The sequence below is a fragment of the Rousettus aegyptiacus genome, unplaced genomic scaffold (genome assembly GCF_014176215.1).
Source record: "Rousettus aegyptiacus isolate mRouAeg1 unplaced genomic scaffold, mRouAeg1.p scaffold_m13_p_3, whole genome shotgun sequence".
Classification (NCBI taxonomy): Eukaryota; Metazoa; Chordata; class Mammalia; order Chiroptera; family Pteropodidae; genus Rousettus; species Rousettus aegyptiacus.
In genome coordinates, this window is record NW_023416306.1 from 1,375,226 (window position 1) to 1,399,475 (window position 24,250).

At 63.5% G+C, this 24,250-nt stretch overlaps 1 protein-coding gene across 2 annotated transcripts; it reads left to right on the forward strand.

Moving 5' to 3' along the window:
• The first annotated feature begins 5,450 nt into the window (after window positions 1-5,450).
• Window positions 5,451-22,298, forward strand: UBAC1 (UBA domain containing 1). 2 transcript variants are annotated; one of them, XM_016153029.2, is made up of 10 exons: window positions 5,451-5,675; window positions 9,834-9,954; window positions 10,796-10,869; window positions 14,528-14,635; window positions 15,551-15,653; window positions 15,963-16,128; window positions 16,738-16,981; window positions 18,584-18,670; window positions 19,302-19,440; window positions 21,736-22,298. In XM_016153029.2, exons 1-10 carry the CDS (start codon window positions 5,538-5,540, stop codon window positions 21,849-21,851), a joined length of 1,296 nt encoding a protein of 431 aa, XP_016008515.2. In that variant the 5' UTR covers window positions 5,451-5,537; the 3' UTR covers window positions 21,852-22,298. The 2 variants fall into 2 exon arrangements, with proteins under 2 accessions (XP_016008515.2, XP_016008516.2); XM_016153030.2 differs by having other exon boundaries at window positions 5,538-5,675; window positions 15,963-16,071.
• Window positions 22,299-24,250: the final 1,952 nt, after the last annotated feature.

The window sequence follows — 24,250 nt, forward strand, 5'->3', positions numbered from 1 at the left end:
CGAGGACGGGGACCCCCCCCCCCCCGGGGCGGCCGCCACGGAGCAGACAGAACACGCCCAGAGCCGGCCGGACTGGAGACCCGGGCCTCGAGCAGCATCTGGGGGACGGACACAACGGAAAGCAGTCCGGCCGTCCCCGAAAAATGGAACACAGGCTGGCCGAGGGCCCCGCGAGCGGCTCCCGGTGCACACCCCGGTGCACACCACCAGAGGTCGGCACGCCCCGTCCACAGCCGCACCGCTCGCGGGGCCCAGAGTGGAAACCGCCGCCCGAGTCCGGAAACCGAGGCTCGAACGGACCAGACGGGGTCGCTCCGCGCAGGGGGCGTCGTTCGGCCTTGGGAAGGAGGACATTCCGACGCCTGCTACACCCCGGATGAGGCTCGAAAATGTCGCGGTGCGTGACACGAGCCAGCCACAGGACACACCCTGTGTGACCCCAGTCCTGCGAGGTCCCTAGAGAGTCGCATTCCCAGAGGCAGGAAGTAGGCGGTGGGGGCCGGGACTGGAAGAGGGGATGGGAGCCAGTGCCCCTGAACTCCGCCCTCAAACATGAGTAAGACGGTCGATTTTTCATTGTGTCTAACATACCGCGATTTTAAACCTAAAAATGAAAAGACGAGAATGGTGAGCAGGGCAGGCGAAGAGGCCTTGCGTGTCCAGGGGGGTGGCGGTGGGACAGGAATCCGCAGGCGGCCCTGGCTGAAGGGAGAACGCCTGCGGGAGGATGGCCAGGTGCAGGGGGCGCGTTTCAGCACCTCGGAGAGAGACACGGCGGAGCCCGATGGCGCTCGGCGGGCGGAGTCTGCCCGGCGCTGGAGTGGGTGGTGCTGGGCCTTTCTGAGGTCGCCTGCACCTTGCTCTGGCGGCAGCAGGCAGGTGCCTGGCGAGACCCGCCTTTGCGCGTCCTTCCTCCCTGAGGCCGCGCACAGAAAGGCCGCCCCTCCCCATGGGGGAGGAGGGAGGTGGTGAAAGCCCTTGGGGCCTGCGTCCTGCTCCTTGCACAGACTTGCCCTGCCCCATGACCTTGGGAAGGCTCTGCCCCTCTCTGGGCCTCTCGACGCCACCCGCGACCACGGGGGTTTCCTAAAACAGGGCACCCATCGGTGCAAGGGCCGGAGGGGCGCAGGTGCGGCCAGCTCAGGGCGGAGCGAGGTTCTGCTCCCCTCTGAGACGTCCTTACCCCTCATTCTCACCTGGTGGCCCCAGTCCCCGGGCGGAACTCGCCGTTCTGGCTGCAGAGAGGCAAGGGGATTCTCGACTGCCATTTATTGGCAGGGCCGGGGGCGAGAACTCGTGCACAAGCCCGCTCTGCCCCCTGAGGTCCCCCTGACAGGGCCGATGGCGTCCTGAGACAAATCGCTTCCAATTCTGCAAATGGCGTTTCAGCGGAGCGCACGCAGCCTCCCAGAAACTGAGCCTCGGGAGGCCCGGCCTCTCATTCTCAGCCACCGGACGCCCAGGGAGGGTCGGAGGTGTCCGGTGACAGCATGCCCTCCCCGGTCCCGGGACAGCCGTCTGCCCCCTGGGGCATCGAAGCCTTGTGTGAGCACCGCACTGTCTGCCCACGGGCACCCGCTCCCCCAGCCCTGGCCCGTGCTTCCAAGGGCGACTGTCGCAGGAGGACCCGCCCCCGAGGTAGCGACTGCTCAGCCCCTGCCCGGGCCCGGATGTGGGCACTGTGGGACCCCGGAAGTGTGTGTCACTGTGGCGGGCAATGGGGAGTGGAGTCGTCCCCAGGGAGGACCTGTCACAGCCCCTCCAATAGGAGTTCGTTCATTCATTCATTCATTCATTCCTTCCTTCATCTTTTTATTCATTCAAAGTGACAGAAAGCTGGGCAGACTACTTGCTCTTGTGCAAACCCTGAATTAGGGGCCGGGGTCCCCGAAACAATCAGACCTGCGGGAAGGCCAGTGTAAACACTGGGGAGATGCGAAGCCCTGGGCTCTGACCCCAGGGGTCCTGAGTCTGAGGGGCACCAGGAGGGCCCCGAACTCAGGCATGGTGGAGGGGTGGCCAGGTGGGCTCGGTCACGGAGGAACACTTGTGCTGGAGTGATAAGGTTGCGGCCTGATCCACAGGGCCACGGGGACGTGGCACCCAAGTGCAGGCTGGCTCGCAAACTGAAGTGCCAAGGGCAGAGGCGGGGGCACAGCACACCGAGTGCTCGCTCGGCCTCGTCCCGTGGGCTGACTGCGTGTCTGGAGCCAAGGACGGAAGGCCTGGCATCCCACGCTGTCCCCTGCGGGGCAGGGACCGGCTCCCGGGAACTGGCTGACCAGAACAGCGAGCACCGTTTCATCATTCGGGGGGCCTGCAACATTACTATTCAGGACAGCAAACTTAAAAATGAAATAATAAGTCCGTCCTTTTAAAAAGCAAATTGCAACGCCGGAATATTCATGAGCTGCGACTTCGCGGGAAGTGGCAGCAGCCTGGAGATTATCATTCGGTTAAGTCAGCGCCGAGGAGTTTAGGGAAATGGACTTGTCACTCTGAGGAGGAAATGGGTGCTTAATACTTTCCTGTTTTCAGGCCCCTTTGAGGGCACATTTTTAATGTAATAATTTATTAACCTTGGGACCACTCGCATTTCCTGAGCTCCCGGGGACGGGGGGGCGGGGGGCCTTGATGCAGGCAGCTCTGTGTCCCAGCACTGCCCCCCCCCACACACACATGGTGGTGACTCTGGCACTGACCTCCGCTCGGAGCCCAGAGGATGAGGCCAGAGGCTGCGGGAGGCTCCCCTTGTGCAGACACAAACACACTCCACACTGGTAAGTGTCCGTGACCTCTCGGCGGCAGACTGAGTAGGGGTCCCCCAAAACTCGTGTCCACCCGGAAGCTCAGAACAGCTTTATTTGGAAATTAGGTCTTTGCAGATGTAATCAGTTAAGGATCTCGAGATGAGGTCATCCTTGATTAGGGTGGTCCTCCATCCAATGACGGGTGTCCCCTAAGAAGTAGAGAGGACAGAGACCCAAAGAGAGAGATCGTCACACAGAGAGGAGGCCAAGGAAGATGGGGCAGCGATCGGAGCGAGGTGGCCCCAAGTCAAGGGCTCCCGAGGGTTTCTGGTGACGCTAGGAGCTGGGAGAGTCCTGGGACACACCCTCCTTCTCAGCCCCTGGGGACCCAGCCTTGCCGGCGCCTGGGTCTCACACTCGTGCACTCTAGCACTAGGGGACAGCAAATTCCTGCTGGTCGAAGACCCTGGTTTGAGAGCCTTCGTTCCGCCCTTCAGGACACTCTTGCATCTGGTGGCCTTTGGGAGGCGGTGCTGGAGGCCAGATTGGGTGGGTGGGTGGGTGGGTGGGGGGAGATGAAGCAGCAGCAGAGCCTGGCGCTGGCTTTGCTGAGAACAGGCCGAGTGATCAGACACTGACCCTCCTCCTCCTAGGCCAGGGTCTCCCACTGCGGGGCATGTGGCCAGAGCTGTGCTATTCAGACTGGGTTCCCCAACGCACCCACAGGGGGGTGGAGGCTGCTCCCTCCTGTTGGAGTGCCTCGGTGCCCCCACCCTCACCCCTGCTTGCTGCCTAGTGGTCTCCTAGTCATCCTACACTGTCCCTTCCCATTACCTTCCCTGGGGGATGTAATTACCTTCCCACAGGACAAGCTGCTGTGTCCTCGGTGTCGGGCACACCCCCTGTCCCCCAGGTTCCCAGCAGCGGCCCCGAAGGGGATGCCTGGAGCCATGTCCCCTGTCACCTGCTCCTTCCCAGTCACCCACCCGCCCAGCCCAGGCAGGACCACAGCTCGCCCTTGCCCTCTCGTGGCCGCTTTGAGGTACCGCCGTTGAAAGGTTTGGGACCTTGCAGGGGTGGGCCACTCTGTGGGCAAGGAGGGCCGGGTGGGCGCCCCTCTGGGCTAGGCCTGGAGCACCCCAGCCTTCTCGGCCTGGCTGATGGCTGCTCGGGGTCCAGGGGCTGAGTCAGGTGTGAGTCAGAGGCTGTGGGGAGACCACAGGAGTGGGGTCCTTCCCTTGGCTGCCACCACCCAGGGCAGCTCGGGCTCTTCCCAAAGACTTTCAGTGCCCGGCCAGAGCCCAAGTCTCCTGGACGTCAGCCCCGCACTTTCAGGGCCTCCCGCAACGTTCATTTGGTCGTCCCCTTGCACATCCAAGTGTGCCCTGTGCCCTGTCACTCAAGCTGGGAGCTGGGAGCACTCATGTCTTTCTTGATTTTGTTCTTATTTACCCTGCCTCCCCCAGCCCTGCTGGCCCAGGGTCTCCTGTCCTGTGAGATGCGTAACAGTCTGTCTTCTGCATGGGAGACAGACCATCCCCAGGACAGTCTCCAGTCTCAGTCATTACTGTATTTCCAGTGAGTGGTGGTCTGACTCACGGAGCCACTCAGCAAACACTAGACCGGACCGACTGAATTCAGACGTGGCTGGAAAAATCACAAAGGAGGAATGAGGACGTGCATACAAAGTGGTGTGGAGACGAGACCGAAGGCAGCTGGGACCGTCTCCCCACGGCCGCTGGGACCGTCTCCCCATGGCTGCTGGGACTGTCGTCTCCCCACGCAGGCTGCCAGCCTCAAGAACAGGACCTGTGTCATACTCACCTCTGCTCGGTAAAGGTTTTCTGAATGAATGAAATGAGTGAGAGAGTGCAGGTCTGTCACCTGTCTGCAGCACTGATATTTGTCGCCCCACAGGAAATGAGAGGTGGTCTCCTTTCCTCCGGGTGCTGACAAGCCCACCTGAGTGTAGTCAGCAGCTCTGCAGTCCCCGGGGGAGGCCCTGGGAGGGAAGGTTGGGACCGGCGGGAGACCCCAGTTGCTAACAAGTGGCTGGGCGCTGCCACTACTGCTGGCCTGGGGACCACACCTTGAGGAAATGCAGCTCGAGAGCAATGCAGTTCAAAGAAACACAATAGCAGTTACACATACAATTAAAAGTTTTCTGGTAGCCACCTCTTTAAAAAGCAATAAGAAACGGGTGAAATTAACGTCAGTCTATTTTACTTAACCCAGTACATCCAAACTAGCATTTCAACATGTAGTCAATATTAAAACATTATGCTGTGTTTTGCATTTTGTTTTCCTTGGTAACTCTCGGAGTTCCGGTGTGTATTTTACAGTTGGAGCCCATCTCCAAATGGGGTCAGCAGGCTCAATAGTCCAGCGCGGTTAGTGGCTCGGAGCTGCAAAGCGCAGTCAGGTGCGGTACTAGGGGAGCGGCGAGAGAACTACATCTCCCGGCATGCCTCGGGCCGGCCCTGTGACGCACTTCCTGCGCGGCGGCGAGAGCGAGGCGGCCGCGGGAGAACCACATCTCCCGGCGTGCCCCGGGCGCGCCCTGTGACGCACTTCCCGGCGGCGCGGCGGCGACGGAGAGAGGCTGTCGCTCAGGCCGCAGCGAGTGACAGGCGGCCGGCCGACGGAGCCGGGGCGGGGCAGCGGCGGCCCGCGGGCGAGCGCGCGGGCGGCCTGGCCCCGCCCCCGCCCCGCCCGCCCTGCCCGGTGACCTTCAGGGCCCGGGCGACGGGCGCAGGCCCGGGCGGCGGCGGCGGCGGCGGCGGCGCGATGTTCGTGCAGGAGGAGAAGATCTTCGCGGGCAATGTGCTGCGGCTGCACATCTGCGCGTCCGACGGCGCCGAGTGGCTGGAGGAGGCGACCGAGGACACCTCGGTGGAGCAGCTCAAGGAGCGCTGCCTCAAGCACGTAAGGCCGGCGCCGCCCCGGGCCTCCGTGCCGCCCTCTCCCTCCGCGGGACTGGGGAGGCGCCCCCGGCCCCTTTTCTCAGCCACCCTTCTTCCCGACCCCCAGCACCTCCTAGACGCTCCTCCTCGAGCCCGGCATCGGGCTGAGCGCTTTAAACTCCGCCCTCTCGTTTAACTTCTGCAACTCGGGAGGTAGGGACAGGTCGGGAAACTGAGGCTGGGGGGGGAGCGAAGTCGCGGCGGGGAGCAGGGCCTCCTGGTTTGCCAGTATGTGTACTGACTTGGCTGTTGGGCGAGGTTCTTAATTTTTCAGCCGCTCCCGCAAGAGCTGGGAGTTAGTGCCCCAGGAGAAGGGGACCCACAGTGGGGAGGCCCCTTGCCCTTCGTTGCACAGCCTGCCCCTTGGAGCTGTTTCCCACTGGCTGGCAAGCCGGCCAGGACCTGGCTCTGGCCACTTGTGCCTCTTAGCTGGGGTCACCTAAAATAGTGCAGCTGCTTTCTCGGTGGCTTTAAATTGATTAAGTGGGTAGGTCCAAAGAGAAGTGTCTCCTCGCAGAGAGATAACTTTTTAAAGTTTATTTTTTATGTGACATACTCCTTGTATATGTAGTTAGTCCCTTAGGTTGCTCAGTTTTGGAACTAGTTCGTGATGGTCGTTATCTCAGTAAACTCCATTCGGAAAGGCGGGCCGACATCTGTGACTCCGGCTGCCTAAGGAAACTCTTTACTTAGCACGATGTCTTTTTTTTCTTGTCAGAATTTAGGTTAAAGAAGGCCTCAGCCTTTCAGAGTGGATCCCATGTGATAAGTGCCATATCTATACTTGTGACAAGGTGTTTTGTTCAAATAAAGCTAAGTGTCCTCTCCAAGGATAAACTCCCAGTTATGGTAACTACCCACAGAGATACTTTTGGATCACCTTTGTGAGTTAGTTCTGTGGAGGTGTTCTGTCCTAGGCAGGCCAAAGAGCCAGCCCTTCTGGGACACGCTGGGTGTGAGTGACACCGAGGAGGTGGGCTCGGTGCTCACACGCTGGAGGGAGGTGTGTTTTGGCCGCCTTCTCGTTCTCCTGACCTAGCGGTGTGGCTTCGCCTGTAGTAACCACCGAGACCGCACTGGGCGGGAAGGCTGGGGCTCCGTGGGCGCCCGGCCCCAGACCGGGTACCGAGATGCGCTGTCCTCCTCGGCCCGGAAGGGGCTCCCAGGGGACCAGGACCGTAGTGGGCGCACAACAAACATGTGGGCTGTCGGAGGAAGCGGGGATGGGCTGCCAGAACTGCACCGGTGTGGCGTGGCGCCGGCTGAGGCCCGGTCTGGAGGGGTCCGGGGCCAGATGGTGTGGCGTTTAGGGCAGCTCACTAATGGTACAGAACTATGTAACTATTATATCATTTTATGAAGGGGAACAGGAAATGAGAACTGTTTGATTGACTCGCGGATGCTTGCTAATGAATTTCGGGAGCACGTGGGTTAATGAGGCAGCCAGTTTCAGTAGGATGCTAATTATTTTCCTCCCGTAGTTATTACTCCAGCCGGTATTGAGATGGCCGGTTGGCATTTGGGGCATTACCCTAGTTTAAATGGAGATTTTGTTCCGAGCTGCAGTCTCTCCAGGTGTGGAGGTCCCGCCTGCAGGGTTTCACACCCCGACAGCTCGTCGAGAGGAGAGCGTGCCCACCGCCCGGTGTCCGGTCTGTGGGCTCGCTGCCTCTCTAGCTGGTCAGAGGCGGGGGGTGGAAAGGGAATTCTCAAGTCGTGGGCTTGGCTGTCACCCTGGAATCCAGCGTCCAAATGTCATGCTGGTGTGGCAACGAGGCAGGTGTGTGTCCGAGTTTCTGTCCCTCCTAGATCCCCTTGGTGCCCGCTAAGCCGGTGTCACTTCCGCTTTTCCTCCCCGCGAGGGGACAGGGTGAGTGTCCCTGCCCCACAGTGCTCCTGGGTTGCGTGGCTTTACTGAAGGGGTTCAGGAGCGGAGTGCCATATCGCCGGGCCTCTCTGGTTCTGTGCGAATGGGGTTGCCGTGTGCTCCCCAGTGTCCTCCGCCCCTCGGGAGTGGAGGAGGGGCAGTGCGAGCCGTCCTGTGTGGGGTCAGTGGGAGGTGAACGAGCCTAAAAAAGGACACCTGTGACGTGGTGGGGTGTGTCCTGTGTCTGGTAAGCTCTCCTGGCGTTTCCAGTACATGACGTGGTACTTGCTAGTGTGGCCGTGAGCAGGTCTTGGGACACGTGAAGGTGTGGCTTCAAATGACAAACCACGGCAGGCGTCGAAGCCCCGACTGCGTTCTGGGTGGGTGTCCGAGCCCCCGGCCAGCCAGGGGCCGCGTGGGGTGTTTTGCTGCCGCACCGGCCTCGCCCAGTCTGCTGAGAACAGAGGCACCAAGCGAAGGCGCCAGCGTCCCGTGGGCGACGCCCGCGTGGTTTTCCCCGGGCGCGCTGGTGACGTGCTGCAGGCCGTTGTGTCGGGAACCAGCGTCAGGGTCGTTCTGGGAAATCGTGCTTCCTAGACTGCGCTCTGAACTCGTCTCATCAGCTAGCCTGCAGATTTTGGACTTGGAAGCGGCACAGCCAGTATTTCTGGGAGCAGAGCCTTGGCTGAATTCAGGAGAAGAGGTGGGGGCGGCTCTCTGCCCTGTCGTAAACGGTGGAAGTGACCCTTGCTGCCGGCCGAGCGCCCCCTTTCCCGCCACCTGGCCAGTTTCGTGGGCATCTGCGGTGGCCGCCGAAGCCTCCACCATCTTTTCCTGTTTCAGTGTTGGATTACTGAGAACCCAGCCACTCTTAGCCGCCAGGGCTGCGAGGGGGCGCGCTCGCCGAGGCTTTTCCTCCCGGTGGCGGTGCGCGCGCCTCTGTCTCAGCCTCTGTGCTGGCCGAGGGGGTGGCGCGGCGCCTCCCGTGGGGTGTGCCCCGCCTGCTGTGGGGAGGGCACGTGGGCACATCCTGAGAGCTGCTTCTGCAGCCGCCCAGCCTGGACGCAGCGCCCAGCCGCGGCTGTGCGGGCAGCAGGGGCCCAGGGTGCCCAGGAGGTGTCGCGGCCGCCGGCCGCCACTTCCCTGACCCTCAGGTGTCCCACCGCCTCACCTCGGGCAGCAGCGGCGTTCTGCGGGCTGTCAGAGCCGAAGGGTGCCAGCCCGGGCTGCAGAAGCCTCTGCTGGTCTTATCTAAGTTGTTCGGGCGTGCCCCGCTCCGCCCCGCGCTGCTCAGCCTTGCTGGCTCCCGAGGGGCCGCAGCTGGTCAGGTGGCGAAGCGGCGAAGCAGACCGACCGTGTGAGTGCTTCGGGGCACGAATCCCCACTGTCCCGTTGGCGTTGGCCGCCCGTCACAGAGTGCCGAGCTGCTTGGCGATTGGAAGGCCGAGGGAACAGCACTTCGTCGTCTGGGGACTGTGACTGTGACAGTGCATAACCACGGGCAGCAGGCCAGCGCCAGTCAGAGGGCCGGGCGTGGCGATGAGCAGGGCCTGCCAGGCCCCGCCCACAGGGGCGGAGGGTGCCCCGCGCCCTGGGTCCTGCCCCTCGTGCCTCCCACGTGGGGCAGTGTTCCCGGGTTTCCGGGGCCCTGGTCAGTGAGGCACAGCTGTGTGCCATCGGTCCCCAGGGAGCGCCCAGTGGCATCTGTAGCTCGCTTTGGGATCTCTGTGGCTGTCGTTCGGTGAGCGGGAGCCGAGCCTACTCCAGGCTTGTCTCTTCGGGGTTTTGTGAGCACTGAAGTGCTCAGGCGCCGTTCGCTGCTGCCCGCCGTCTCTCTCCGCTCCCTTCTGTGGAACAAAGGAAAATAAATTGTTCTTAGATCTTTAAATTTTCAGGACATAACAGACCTATTTTCATTTTAAAATTACTGTCTAGATCTTTCCAGCCTAAGGAAGCAATTCGGGTTGCCGCTGGTTAACTGTAGGGTGTTTCATGTCAAGCTGTGACCCTCTTTCCGAAGTCCCAGTGGGTTGGTGGACAGACCGCCGGCCTAGGGGGTCGGGTTGTGGCATTCCGTTTAGCTCCTGCCACTGGCGAGACCTCCTCGCTTTTGTTGACACTTCCATCTCTTAGCTCGTGAGGAAAGCTGGTCGCTTCCTGGTGTGCTTGGGGTGCCGGGTCTCATGACCTTACGGATCAGTGTTAGGGTCTGTTTACTTTCTATCTTGAAACATTTGTTTTTTTTCCCCCCAGTGTGCTCATGGGAGCTTAGAAGACCCCAAAAGTGTAACGCACCACAAATTAATACACGCTGCTTCGGAGAGGGTGCTGAGTGACACCAGAACCATCTCGGAGGAGAACATCCAAGACCAAGGTCAGTGCCCGCGGGGGCGGGGTCCCCTGCGCGCTGCGCCGCGGCTGGCATTGGAGCTGAGCGGAAAACCGGTCCGCTGCAGTGGTTTTATTTCCGCGCCGGACGGAGTGTCGGCGGAAACCAGCCCAAACCGAAACGGAACAGACAGCATCCAGCCGAGGCGCCAGATGTTTCAAAGCAAAACCAAGGGCTCCGGGGCCGCTGCAGGGACCGCTCCGGGCTGGAAGGTGCAGTCGAGGCAGGGCCTCTGTCCGAGGGGGCGTTCTTGTTACGCTCACGTCCCGCCCGTCACTCAGTTTGTGTCCAGAGGCATTAGGGCGAAAACCTTGGTGTCTTTGTGGCATTCAGAGGATGATTTCGATCCTGGATTCTCTTAACCTGTTTTGAAACTACTGAGAGCGTTGCTTAGAGACCTCCATCGAGTGCGGTAGTCGAGCTCAGAGCTGGGGGTGGGGGTGGGGCGGCTGACCCCTTGGGGACGGTGGCTAGTCGCACCTCGCACCTCACACCTCGCACACGGCAGAGCAGGCTGGCCGAGGAGGCCGGTAGGAGCGAGAACTCGCTGCACGGCGTTGGCCAGTTCTCCGCGCGGCTGTCAGGCTGGGCTGTGCGTGCCTCCTGGGCTGCCAGCCACCTCTGGGGACTCACAGCTGTGTCCTTGCCGGCCTGAGCCTGCACCTGAGCCGGGGATGTGCAGGCGTGCACGCCGAGGGAAAGGCCGGCTCATGCAGACGCTTGGTTAGGAGGCTCCGGCGGGGGTGGGGGGGCTGCTTTTCTCTCCTTGGGGCGTCTTGTGGGTGCGAAGCAGTAACCAGCTCGATGGACACATTTTTTTTCCTAGATGTCTTGTTGTTGATAAAGAAGCGTGCTCCGTCTCCACTTCCGAAGATGGCTGACGTCTCTGCAGAAGAAAAGGTAGATCCGCGTTAGCAAGAGTCCGAGGCCGTTAGACGCGCCGTGTGAGCCCGTAGTTACAGGAGACGCGGTCACAGGGGGTTGTCTGTCATAGCCGAGCTGGGCGACCGATGCCCTTCCTGCCTGCTGGTCATGTGACTGGCACAGGGAAACCTGGCTCTGCTTTCGGGGCTGCAGAGGAAGGGAGCGTGGCGGCCCCTCAGGCGGGGCTTACGTGTCACGCTGCCCTCAGACGCACCTGCGTGTGCGCCCGTCACCCTCTCCTCGGGCACCCGCTGCAGCCCTGCCGGAAAGCTCAGAAGGTTGCTGAAGACGCCCCACAGAACGGAGTCCCAGAGCAGAGGGGCGGCGGGCACCGGGGCCGGGGGCGCCTGTCTGCGCAGCGTCTGGCAGGACAGAGTCGGATGTCCCATGGAGCACGTCCCCCTGGTGTGGGGAAGGGCCCCGGGGGAGCCGGGGGAGCCGGGGGAGCCGCGGTTCGGCATTTGCAGGGTGGGGGCCCCAGCGGCTGCTCTGGCCGCAGTGTGCAGAGCTTGCCAGGTGGTGGAGGGGGCCTCCTGTTCTCAGGCCTTCTGCTCTCACTCGTGCTGGTGCCCTGTGCTGAGTGTGCTCTTCTGATGGGCAGCCAGGGCAAGTTCAAGTTCAAGTTCACCCTTTCTTCCTTCCTTTGCTCCAGGGGATTGAATTTTTTCTTCTTGCTCTGGAGGGGTAGGGAGGGCAGTCCCCCAGAGGATGCCGGCTGGGCCCCAGGCTGATAGTGGGAGGAGCTGCTTCAGGGTCTTGGCTTGGGCGGGTGGAGAGGGAGGGGTGCCCTTGGGCTTCAGTCACCCTCCTTATCTGCGGCCACACCTGGTCCCAAAGCAAGCCCAGCAAGCCTCATCTCCAGAAAACAGACCTGGGCCTGCCTCTGCCTAGGGCCATCTGAGCGGTGCCCAGTGGGATCCCGCTCTCAAGTTGTGGTTTTGGTCGCTGTAGCTAACACAGACGGCGAGGTCCCCACCACCACCGTGGCTCTACCCGGCAGGGTGCTGTGGACCTCACTGGCAACCTTCCTTTCCCTGCACGTCTACACAATAAACGCTGCAAGGTGTCAACGCCTGTTTTTGTGAATTATTAATTTCTAGGTGAAAGTAACAGGTATTTAAAAAGTCAAGTCATACTATAAATATTTTAACGGGAGCGAGTAGCCGCCCACCCCGCCTGACTCACGCTCCTGGGAGGCAGCACCACGTACCGCCGCCACCTGTCCCTTTGGGGAGCCTTGTCCCGGTGTCTGAATGGCACGCACACCTTCGCTTCTTGGATGATCAGTGTTGGGCGCTTCGTGGTTGTCCGGGTACCGCCCTCCCCCCAGCCTCGCCTCCCCCTCTCCTCCCACAAGTGTTAGTCAATGATGTTGGCCGAAGAAAATTTCAGTTTCCACTGGTATCGTATGTAAGCTTTTTCCTGCTCTGAGCAAAGGGTACGAAGATCATCCTTTTCATGCAACTTCCTTTCCCTAGAGTCAGCAATTGTCTCGTTTCATTAGTTTTCTATAGGCTTATCGCTCATTTTTTCAGACTTTTCACCTGGATTGATAACTTTCTCTGAAAACAGGGCTGCATGTGTGAGGCCCCCTGCCAGTTCCTGTTCCCAGGGAGGCTCCCCTGCCCCATTGCCGCGTCCGCCGGCCTCGGTCACCTCCAGGCCCGCCGTGCGGCCTGGGCTTTGCCACCCACCCCCGTGTCAGCCTCCGAGTCCTGCGGGTCTATGTGCATCTCCCACTGCCGCCAAGCACCTTGCCACAGGCTCGCCAGCTTCACACGGTGCTCGCGGCCAGGCTGCAGGTCAGCAGTCCGGGGGCGCAGCGGGGCTGTGGCCCTGGGTCTCCGATTGAGGTGCAGGCGTGGGCAGGGCTGCAGTCCTCCCAGGGGCTCTGCGGATGCGCCACTCGGCCGGAGCCCAGGCCTACAGTCGAAGGGCTGAGGGCCCAGGTTCCTTGTCCTGTGTCCTGAGTCCCGTGTGTTCAGAGCCAGCAGCAGAATTTCTCGTGTTGAAAGAGCCTCGTTTTTGCAAGGCTAGCCTGAGCAGGTCAGGCCCACCAGGGGACTCATCCTTTCCTCAACACGGGCTGTGCGTACGAATGGCCTGACTCCTGAGTGTGTCCATCCTGCCCGCAGGCCCAGGGACTGTGCCAGGCAGACCGCCAGGCAGGACCTGGGGCTGTCGCGAGTCCTGCCGACCACAGAACTGAGGGTCTTGCTCTCAGCTTGTCCCCTCGCGTGGCGGAGCCTGGTCTCTGGCATCTGGGAAGGGAAGGTGGAGTGCAGGCCCTGCGTCCGCGTCGGGGCCGCTGCCGAGCGTGTGCCGGTCCCTGTCTGCAGGTGCCGCGTGGCCGCCCCATCCTCCACCCTCGTCCCCGCCCCCACGCCGCTGGGGGCCGGCCAGGTCCTCCTGCCGCTCCGGAGCGAGGTTCGCCCGACACGGCTCTGTCCGCTTCACGGCCTGGCACGCCGAGGCTGGAGCTTCACGTGCTCGAGTTCCGGAGGTTTCCCGCATTGTCGTTGCTCTCCTCCCGTTCCCGTTCTCTTTTCGGAGCCCCCGCTGTTGGCCGCGGACCCGCTTCTGAGCGATTTCCTCGGCGGTCTCCCAGCTCCGCGGCGGCCCTTCCCGTCGGGCCGCGCTGTGTTCAGGTTTCCCTGTGGGGCCCTCAGTCTCGGCTCGCCTGTGCAGCGCCCTCCTCTGCTGTCTCGGGTGGATAGCCGCTCTTCGTGGCCCTGCGGTCGCTGGCCCGTGCGTCCTTGCCTTGCCCGTTTCTGCTTTGGCGGCTGCATTCACGTCGGAGGCTTTCCTCACGGCCCTGGTGCTCCTCGGCTGCCCACCCCGTGAGGCGCACTGGAAGGCCCGCGGGCAACTCCCCATGCCTGGCACGCGGTGCCGGCTTCACCGTGGGGCCGAGACCCAGCCGCCGTGCCCCTCCCGCCCGTGGCTGCCTGCCCCGCCCAGTGGCTCAGCGGCGGGTCTCGCTGTTGGGGGTGAGGGCGGTGCCGCTCCCCAACTCTGCAGAGCCTGGGAGGAAGTTCCGTCCTCCGTGGTATGGCAGGCTGAGTGGGGCGGTAGAGGGGTGTCCTCCTCCGCCTCCACCCCGGCCTGGGCCGGGCCTCTGGGCGGACTGCATCTCCCCGCGCTCCGGGTCCCTGTGTCCTCGCTCTGCGGGCAGCGTCGCCATCACTCGCGGTTTGGTTTCCTCCCCCATCCTTGTTCTCGTGAGTTTCCGCCATCTCGTTCCCTTTTCTGCTGCTCGGTGGGGGCGTTCCAGAAGGAGTGAGGGCTGGGGGCATGCCTCCGGGCCGCTGGACTGGACCGTGGGCCTGCGTGGTTCCCGTGAAGTCAGCCTCGCCCCAGCCCAGCTGCAGCTCCTGTGTGACGGTCACTCTGTGACCGAAAGAGACAGCCTGTCCTCCCCGCTGGCCCACGTGGCCAGTCTGGTGATGGAGGTGGGGGTGCGCCCCGAGCACTGTCTTCTGTGGCGGAGGGCGTGCGGAGAGTCCCTGGGAACCCTCCCGGCGCTCCGGCTCCCCGGGGGACCGCGTCTCTCTTGGTTGGAGCCGGCTCAGCTACGGTCTTGCCTTTCGGTGCTCCGACCGTCATTTCTGGCCCTCACGGCTTTCCTGTGCAGAAAAAGCAAGAACAGAAGGCCCCGGATAGAGACGCCATAGCCCGAGCCACCGCCAGCCTGCCGCCCTGCAACATGGACCGGGCCGTGGTCCAGACCGGCGTGAGAGACGTGAGTGCTGCAGGGGGCGTGGGGTGCGGGGCACAGGAACCCCGTGTGCTTTACAATGTTTTTGTAAACCTACAGTTACTTCTAGAGTAAAAGGTTTAACCAGACCTCTGAAGGCAGGACCTGAAGGGTGGCAGCTTTGGGGAAAACGTTAGCGTTTCGTCCCAGGGAGACGTCTGTCGGGGCTTCGTTGCTTTGGGTTGGAGAGCTCCGAGTCATAGGGCCGAGCACTTCCGGTGCCTCGTGGACCAGCGGGCGGTGCAGCGGAGATGACCCCGGTCCCCCACTGACGCCGTGACTCAGTGTGCTCCTGCGGGCCCCGGGGCAGTTGGCCAGCAGACCGCTCTCCGGGGCTCTTCTAGAGAGTTCTGTCGCGTTGACCAGGGCATTGAACTCTGGCCCCATGTCTCTCCCCGGCCCCCGTGTTAGTCCCGACATGGTGTCTCATGTGATGGCTGAGGCTGCCGCGGTACTGGGGGCCAGCGGATAGGGCGTCTGAGATCCCGTCCCCAGCACCCCGCCGTCCTTGTCGGGAGGGCGGGCAGGCTGCCACAGACGCTGCCTGCCCGTCGTTCCTCCAGCCAGCCGAGCGTGAGAGGCCCGCCTCTCAGCCTGTGGGGCCAGCCTGTCTCCCGGGAGCCGAAGAGGGGCTCTCAGCCTCCTCAGCGACTGGGGGCCGGACACCTGGCTTGTTGGGTAGAGGGCGCGTGAGGTCACCACGTGTCCTGTGCCCACAGAGCCTGTGCCCTGCCCTGTGCTCAGGCCCCCGCGGCGTCTCCCCCCCCCCCCCCCCGGCCCTCACGGCACCCTGGACCCTGACGTTCTTGCGTGGAGGGCAGCGTGGTCCGGCCCCGGGCCTGGCGCTCAGGGCGGGCGCGCCGGGCGCTTGGTGGACGGGCCCGTTTTCTCTCGCTGCAGTTCCAGACGGAGCTCCGCAAGATCCTGCTGTCGCTCATCGAGGTGGCGCAGAAGCTGCTGGCGCTCAGCCCGGGCGCCGTCGAGCTCTTCACGAAGGCGAACGGTACGCGCCCGGCCGGGGCGGGGGGGGCGGGAACCGCGTCCGGACCCCGGTTCCCCGCCTGCGGCATCCTCCCGCAGCACCGAGACTGGGAGCACCCAGAGCACGTGGTCTGCCTTCCGCGCCTGCTCGGTGTCGTGCCATCGTCCCCGTCTGTGCGGGCGGGGACTGGCGGCCGTCTCAGGTTCTCTGAGGTCAGGGTCGCCGCCAGCGTGCGGTGCCCGGGCGAGGCGCTGCGCCCAGGGGCCCTGGCGAACACCCCTCCCGCCCGGGCCCTGCCCGGGCCTCACCGGTGCCGTGTCTCGCCCGCAGCGATGCTGGACGAGGACGAGGACGAGCGGGTGGACGAGGCGGCCCTGCGGCAGCTTACGGAGATGGGCTTTCCCGAGGGCAGGGCCGCGAAGGCCCTCCGGCTGAACCAGTACGTCGGGCCGTCCCCGCCTGGGCGCGGGGCTTGGTCCCCTGGGGCTCCCCGCAGGTGACGTTCTCCCGTCCCCAGCTCGGGTGGACTTCTTTCAGGTCTGCGCGCGGCTCAGAGGGGTGCCGTCGGGACGTGTCTCGGCGTCCAGCGCGGTTTGGAGTGGCCTCTCCCTCCGGCAACGGGATGTAGGAGGGGGCGTCACGTTCTCACTGGGCCTCGTTTTATGAGGACACGCTGAGGCCCGGTCCCAGCAGGGACCCGCCGTGGCTTCGGCAGGCTTCCCCAGTTCCGTCTGGAACTGCAGTGAGAGAGAACGGGCTCGTCCACCAGACGCCCAGCTGTGTCTCCGCTCACACCCGACAAGTGACCCATAGACCAAGGGATGGCATGGCCCGCATCCTCCTTTGCTGTGGTCCTGGGCGCTCACGTGTACCTTGCGTGCTCGGTCCCCTTTGCTCACAAGGTGGGCTTCTGTGTCCTGGCCATGGCCTTGGTGCATCCCGGGTGCTGGACACACTGGTGTTAGTTAAGTCATCGTCATAGGATCAGCTGCCCATGCTAGAGAGGCCATTCAAGTTGGAGTGGCTCTGCTTGGGGATGTGAAGGACTTAAAAGGGCCTCGGTGACAGCCGGCGGTGCTGGAAGGTGTCTGTCCTTGCCTTTCAGCATGTTGGTGCCCCAGGCCATGGAGTGGCTGATCGAGCACGCGGAAGACCCCACCATAGACCTGCCTCTTCCAGGCCGAGCCTCGCCGGGAGCCGCGGGGGCCGAGGCAGGGGCCGAGGCGGCGGCCGAGGCGGCGGCCGAGGCACCGGCTGGGCCTAGCGACGGGGATGAGGAGGCCGGAGATGAGCTGACGGAAATCTTCAAGAAGATCCGGAGGAAAAGGGAGTTTCGGGCCGACGCTCGGGTACGTGTGTCAGGCCTGGAGCAGCCAGGCAGAGCTGCTGCGTCCCCCCCGGAGGCACGCGCCGCTGGACTGACCGCGGCCGGCCCGGGGCCCAGGGCGGGACCCGGCTGAGGCCCGGGGGCCCCACGCTCAGGTTCAGGTGCTCCCCTTGACTCCAGCGGCTGTGTTTTCCCCTGAATGATTAGTTGACATCCGTCATCTGCTGGAAAACTCACAAGGGATTCCTGCCTGCGTTAGGAGTGTTCGTGACCCTGGGGCGGGGTGCACGTGCCGAGTGGGGTGCCTCGCGTAGCCGCAGGCGGCGAGCGGAGGCCGGGGGCCTCTGGCGGCGCATGGCCAGCCGACGCTAGTGCCGCCCCCCGCGGCCGCCCCTCCCGGGGCCGTCACCCCGCGCCTGCTGCCTTCACACTGCCCTCTCTGCTGCCCGCTCTGTCCTGCCCAGGACCTCGGTGTTTCCTGGGGCGCTCTTCCTCGCCCGGCACGCTCCCTGCCTCTCGCATAGCAGCCGCGTCAGCTCTGTGTCCCCACGGCGGGGCGCGGCTCTCGGCGTGTGCAGGGCCCACCTCGTGTGACTCGACGGGCCCCGTGTGCTGCTCATCGGGCCGCGACGGCACCGGAGCCTGCTCCGTGGGCCGCCCCCCCCTTCCACGTCCTGGTTTTAGCTCCAGCTCCCCACCCGGCGTGGACCCAGGGTCCACGTCCTGTCTCTGTGGACATTGCACCCCAACCCCAGGCCCTGGCACCCCTCTTATTGGCTAGTTTCCTGTTTCTTCTTGTTCTCGTCACTTGGGGGAATTCCTTTCTTGTGAGTTCAACTGTGCGCTAGAAGTGCCCTGTTTCGTCCTAGCCTGGTGCGTCCCGGTCTAGAGGGAAGTGCCTCCGGAGGCCACGTGCGTGTCTGGCCCTGGCACCCGTTTGGTCTGGTGGCCATGCGCGGGACCCTTTGCGGTCAGCGGGCAGCCCCGTGCCCCCTGTGTGTGGGCCTGCGGCCGGTCAGCTCCTCGCCCTTGTTCCGGGCAATGCTTTTGGGCGGTGTTGTTCTTAGTCATCTTTGATGCTGCTCCTTGCCGGGGTCAGCATCTGCCACCACTCCTCCCCTTCGCCCCTGGCGGGAATGTCCTATAGGTGTGGCGGCCAGCCAGGCCAGGGCGTCCACCTTTCTGCCCTGCGACCCTGCACCTGCCTGGGGAGGAGCTGGCAAGGGTCGAGCTGTTAGCTTAGTTCCTGGGACGACTGGGTTGGCGAGAGCAGGGCTTCGACTGGAGGCCGGTGGGCGTTTTGCTGCGCTGCCCCCCCCTTCCCAGCTGTGGACGGGACAGTGAATGGGGCGTGTGCGGAGCTGCAGAGCCCGAGGTCTTGCAGCCCTCGAGTTCGAGGACCCCGTGCCAGCGCTGCCCGCGAGAAGGCCTCCCCTCGAGGCTGGTTCAGGAAGCCGGAGGCGTTTCGGTTGTGCTGCGAGGAGGCAGCTGGACTCGGCCTCCCCGGCGGGTCGGTGTCGAAACACCCTCGTGACCCGCGTAGTGACCATGCAGGCGCCGCCTGGCTCCTCGGGGGGCCGCGTGGCCCCCGCGTGGTGCTGAGGCTCTGTGTGCCCTCCCGTAGGCCGTCGTGTCCCTGATGGAGATGGGCTTCGACGAGAAGGAAGTGATGGACGCCCTCAGAGTGAGCAACAACCAGCAGAGCGCCGCCGTGAGTCCCGGGCCGCGCCCCCCCCCCCCCCCCGTGCCGTCCGCGCCCCCCCCCCCCCCCCCGCCGTGCCGGCCCCCGCGCACCCCGCCCGTGCTGTCCGCATGCGCCCCGTGCGGTGAAACCGCGCGGCGGGCGGCTCCAGTGCCGTGACACCTGAACGCCAAGAAGCTCCGGGCTTCGGCTTTCTAGGAAAAGCGCACCTTTCCCGAGTGTGTCGTTTGTTCACTTGCTTAGACGAGCGCCGAGGTCGAGCCCCGTCCTGGGAGCACACGCTGGCTGTGGCCGCGTCCCCGTGCGGCTCAGAGAGCCGGTGGTCACACAGGGAGGACAGGTGCCCGCGGCTGCGCCACACGCGGCCGACTCCGCAGTGAGCGTGCAGGGCCTCGGTCAGGCCCTGGGCCTGTGCGCTCCTTAGTCCTCGTCCCCGTGCTGCGGGCAGGTGCCGCCGGCCTCCGTTCCGTGAATGGACGGGTCACCGCTGCCGCATCGAGCCGCAGTGCAGGGCGTGCCCAAAAACCAGGCCGGCCCGCCCCTCCCTCTGCCGGCCTGTCCTCCGTGGGCAGCACCGTGTCGGGCGGCGCTGGTGGGCGCAGAGGGAACTGACGGCCGCCTGTCGCTCTTGCCTCCGCAGTGCGAGTGGCTGCTGGGGGACCGGAAGCCCTCCCCCGAGGAGCTGGACCAGGGCATCGACCCCGACAGCCCGCTCTTCCGGGCCATCCTGGACAACCCGGTTGTGCAGCTGGGCCTGACCAACCCCAAAACGCTGCTGGGTACGTGCGCCCCCTTGACGCTGGCTGGGGAGTGGGGGGCAGGACGCAGGCACTGCCGGGGGACGCTGTGGTCGCCGGCGCTCCCGAAGGGTTTTCTCTCGATACTTTCCTGTTGAGAGGGTGCTCGCCCGCAGGCTTGTTCCGACTTGCCGAGGTCGTGTCGGGCCCGGCCGAGGAAGATCCGCGCCCATCGGGACCACTGCACGGCTCGCGCGTGCTAGCGGCCGGCTCCCTCGCGCCTCCGCGCCGAAGCTCGCGGCGTGGGAAGGCCGCGCAGTGTGCGCTGCTGCCAGGCCAGTGGATGGGCGCGGCGGCGACAGGGCGGCCACGCGGCGGGCCTCGCGCACGCGGCGGGCACGGGGCTCTCCCGGCCGTCTCGCAGGCACCAGAGTGGCCCGTCACACCGTTCCCTGGAGCGCACGGTCAGACATTTCTGAGACCATGCTGTTTTAGTGACCGTCACCCAGACTATTAATTATAGAAAATTTGGAAAGTGCAGGAAAGCGTGAAGAAGCAAGTCGCGGTCGCCTCTCGCCCCCGCCGGTGGCCTCCCTCCGACACCCCCGCGGGCTCGCGGAGCGGGCGCTGGCGCAGTGCGGGCCGGTGTTCGCCCATCACGCTGGGTGCTTTTGCTCGTGCTTTTAGTGGGTGCAGCTGTTTGATACTATAGATCAGCGGCAAGTGGCTTAACAAACGTTTCCCTGTTTCCGGCCATTTAAGTTTTTCTTCGTTCTGTTGCTCTTGGACCTGCTGCTGCGGTAAAGCTTGCGTGCCAGCCGCGTCGGGTGCAGCTCGTGTTGCCCAGGGTCAGCGCCTGCGGGCAGATGGGCGAGTCAGGGAACACGGAGCATGTTCAACATGGGCCGACTCGCCGCCCGCTCACCCTGGCCGCCCGCTCGCCCGGCCGGCAGTGCAGCCGATGAGCCTCGAGCCTCCGGGGCGGAGCAGGCCCCGGGGCCGTCCCCACCCGCCCCCTTCCACAGACGGCCCTGGGCCCTCTCACTTCGTTTCCGTTCCTTCCGGCGCGTAGGCTGAGCGCGTGCCCGCTGGCTGGCCGCGCGTCCTCCGTCGCAGAGTGCCCCCGCGTGCCTGCCGCCTGCTCTTCAGCCGCGACGTTAGCCGCGGCCGTGTCAACAGCCCTTTCCACGTTACGGATGTCCACCCCTTGTCACATGTTGCAGACTTTTTCTTTGCCCGCTCATTTTGTGTGGCACTTTTTGGTTCAGACATGGACACGGAAGCCCGTCCCTAGATAAATATTCGTCTGCGCGGTTTTCCACATTTAACTCCCTTTTTAACCTTTTTGCTCAGCGCCTTCTCCCCTGGGATTCTTTTGCTGTTTGCTTCGAGGAGAAGGGACATGGCCCTCCCATCTCATTTCACAAAGTCCACCATGTGGCCATACTTTATATTTTGATGTCCTAGACGCCAAGTTGTATTTCTGGGTTCTCTTCTGATATTTTTAACTGGTTTCCAGAGGACTTCAATCAGGAGGACCCCTGAGGATTGTCTGAGGGCTGGGAGCATTGTCAGATCACACGCAGAACGGGCCACGGTCCCACGTGACCCTGAGTGACTGCGGGTTCTTTGAGTAAATGCTCTCCGTGAAGCCTGGGCCGCTTCCCCTGGAGACTGAGTTTGCTGCTGTGGCGGGGTCTGGCGAGACCCTCTGCCCAGGTGTCAGCGGCCACCGCCCTGCAGCCGTGTGCTCACCTTCCCGTTAGCCAGGTTAGCCAGGTTAGCCAGCGTTTGTGTGGATCGTAGAGTTTTTTGCTGGAAGGCACCTCTGTTTTCTGGGGAAACAATTTCATAAAACTGTTTAGAAAACTCGTTTATTTTAAAGAACTGCTTAGTTCCATTTTTAATGTGCTGTATTTTTAAAGTCGTGTTCTTAAGAGTGAACATTCTGATTTTCACAATTAGGGATTATCAAATTCGCAACAGTATCCCCATGTCAGTCTTTCGTGCCTCTGATTCTTCTGTCAGGGCGGGACTGAGTGGAATCACTGAGTCACGGGCTGTGACTATTTTTAAGGTTCCTGATAGCTGTTGCCAAACTGCTTTCCAGAATCGGTGAGCCAGTGAGCACAGCGACACAGGCACCCCCCCCCCGCCCCGCCTGAAACGAAGACACTGTCCTATTTCAAACCTGCCGATGTGATAAGCAGATCAGGCACCGTGGGGCGTGGTGGGCGGGGGCTCCCTGGGGACCCCGTCTTCATCGGGAAGCCATGGGCAGTTCCCGGCGTGCCGCGGAGGGCGCGGCCACTCAGCCCGGCTCCGTTCTCCCCACAGCGTTTGAAGACATGCTGGAAAACCCCCTGAACAGCACGCAGTGGATGAACGACCCCGACACGGGGCCCGTCATGCTGCAGATCTCCAGGCTCTTCCAGACCCTGAACCGCACGTAGGCGGCGCCCGCGCTGCCCGGCGGCCGGCCCCTGGCCCCGTCCTCCTCAGCCAGGTTTGGGGGGAGCGCGAGACCCCGTGGCGCTGCTGGGCTGAGGAGGAGCGGGCCAGGGCAGGAGGGTGCTGCGCCCTGCCGCGCCCTGGGAGCCCGGCGCGGGCCTTCTCATGCTTGATCTCACTGCTTAGAAGCCTGGGTGCTGTGTGTGCCAGGCCCGGGCCAGCCTCCGTCAGTGTTTACAGAGCAGCGGCTGCGCACCGGGGGCCGCCTCCCTCGGGGGGCTCTGCGCCCTTGAGACGCCCTTGAATCGGCCCACAGGCGCTGCTTGTAGAGCCCACTTGCTCTTTGGGAGACGGCATGTTTCAGTCCTAAGTGTTCGTGGCAAGTGTGCTGACTACGTAGAGGGAGTCACAGATGACTTTTCGTTAATAAATAAATTTCCCTTTTCCTATTTCCTCTGATAGTGTCATTATTATCCGAGTGCCCAGGAAGCTGTGTGTTTGCACCCCGATAAAGCTCCGCGCTCACCACCCCCCCCCCCCCGAGCGCCTGCCGCTGCCCCTTCAGCGCTTTGTGGGCAAAGTCTCGCGCTTTCGTCGGCGTGAAGAGACCGGCGCCGTCGGGGCTGGCGCACTGCGCCCGGGCTCCGGGGCACAGTCCGGCGCTGGCAGGCGCGCCCCACGCTGCCTCCGGCCACCCCTCCCGCCTCACTTTTTATTTTTTAAGTGTTATTTGAGTTTTAAAATGAGAAAGTGGGTTTCCTTTTTTTAATTGGAACTTTGGAGCAGTGGGTCGTCAGATATGTTTTTTTTAAACTTCTCTTCTGAAGTGGCCCCACCAGCCCGGCTCATGCCGGGCTTTGCTCAGCGGCTGAGGAGCAGGTGCTGGGCGGGCCGCCGGCCACGGGGAACCGGGACCCGGAGCCCGGCTCCCGTCCCGTCTCCGCTGAGCGAGGACGTCTGAAGTGAGCGTTTCTTTTCACAGAGCTAGGTATTTTTGGTCATTTCTGAGAGTCAGATTGAAACCTTTGGCACCGAAATGTTAGGGGTGGGCTTCAGCGTCTGCACCTCCGGGGCCTCGCGCCGAGGCCGGGCGTCAGGGCTGGCACTTGCTCTGCGCTCCCGCCACTGTTCGTCCCCATGATTTCTTTTTAAAATGGCCAGCTTTCGGCTGGTGTCTTTGTGTGTGTGTGTGTGTGTGTGTGTGTGGCACTGTGGGTGATGCTGTTTTCTGCAAGGCTGGGGTGGCCTGGGGACTGCAGCCCTGCACCCCAACTTAGAGCAGAGCCCGGGGCGAGGCGCAGGGGCCCCTGCCCTTCTCAGCGCCTGGAGAAGCAAAGTCTGGTCTGGGTGGAGCAGCGGCGAGTGGGGCCTGGTCTGGTGCGAGCCAGCTGTGGCCTCCGCGGTGCCACTGGGAGCCCCCTCATCTGCGGGCCTCGGACTCAGCGCTGCACCTTCCTTCCGTCACACGTTTAAGGCGGTCCTTCCAGAAGACAAGCATGTGGCACGTGGGTCAGCCTGCTTCTCAGAAGACCATACACTGTCGGAGCCGCCGAGCCGTTGGCTCCGGTGAGGAGGTCCCATTCCTGCACGTACCTGCAGACCGAGCGGGGGTCCTGGCTGCGGCGGCCCCCTCCTTCCGACAGGGGTCCCAGAAGCCCCACCACGCCTTCCTCGAGGCCACCCAGGTTTTCCTTCCTTGTCTGGACCAGGAAGTCGGGAGCTGCCAGTTGGCGCTCAGACCTGGACCCGCTCCCTGCCACCTCCACGCTGCCATCTGCCATCCTTTCGAAGTGGCAGCAGGTGATGAGGGGTTTGGGCCCTGGCGGCCATCGGCCAGGCCCCAAGGGTGGCGCTCCCTGCATGCTCGGTCGCCATGGGAACCGAGGGTCTATTTTAAGTTGACCGTGGGCCCCGGAGAAGCAGGGAGCGGCCCCCCCCAGGCGACGGGCACGGCCCCGGCACCTCTGTGGCACCCTTTCCAAGCGCGTCTGTCTCCAAAGGCAGAAGGTCCCGAAGAAGGGGACGCGGTGAGCGGTTCTGCCTGTGAGGTGCTTGGGGATTATCTGGCCAGGCTTGAGTGTTTCAGAAAGTGCTGGCCCTGACCACAGGGCCGGGAGACCCCAGCGTCGGGGGCTTGATGAACGGGCCGAGTCCACTCCGGGGTGTCCCACCTGCCCCTTCCAGTCCCGTCACGAGGGTCGGAGCCCAGGGCCACGCGGGGGCTCTGCGGCAAGCAGCAGTGGCCCCTCGCTCCATCGTCCAGTTGCCCACAACGCCATGGACGTGCAGGATGGGCAGTCTGCAGCGTGAGGACAGGACAGGTGCAGGCCGCAGGGCGCGGGGAGCCTGTGGTGGTCTCGGAGGGGAGCTCTGGGGAACCACGGGGGGGTGCTGGGCTCGC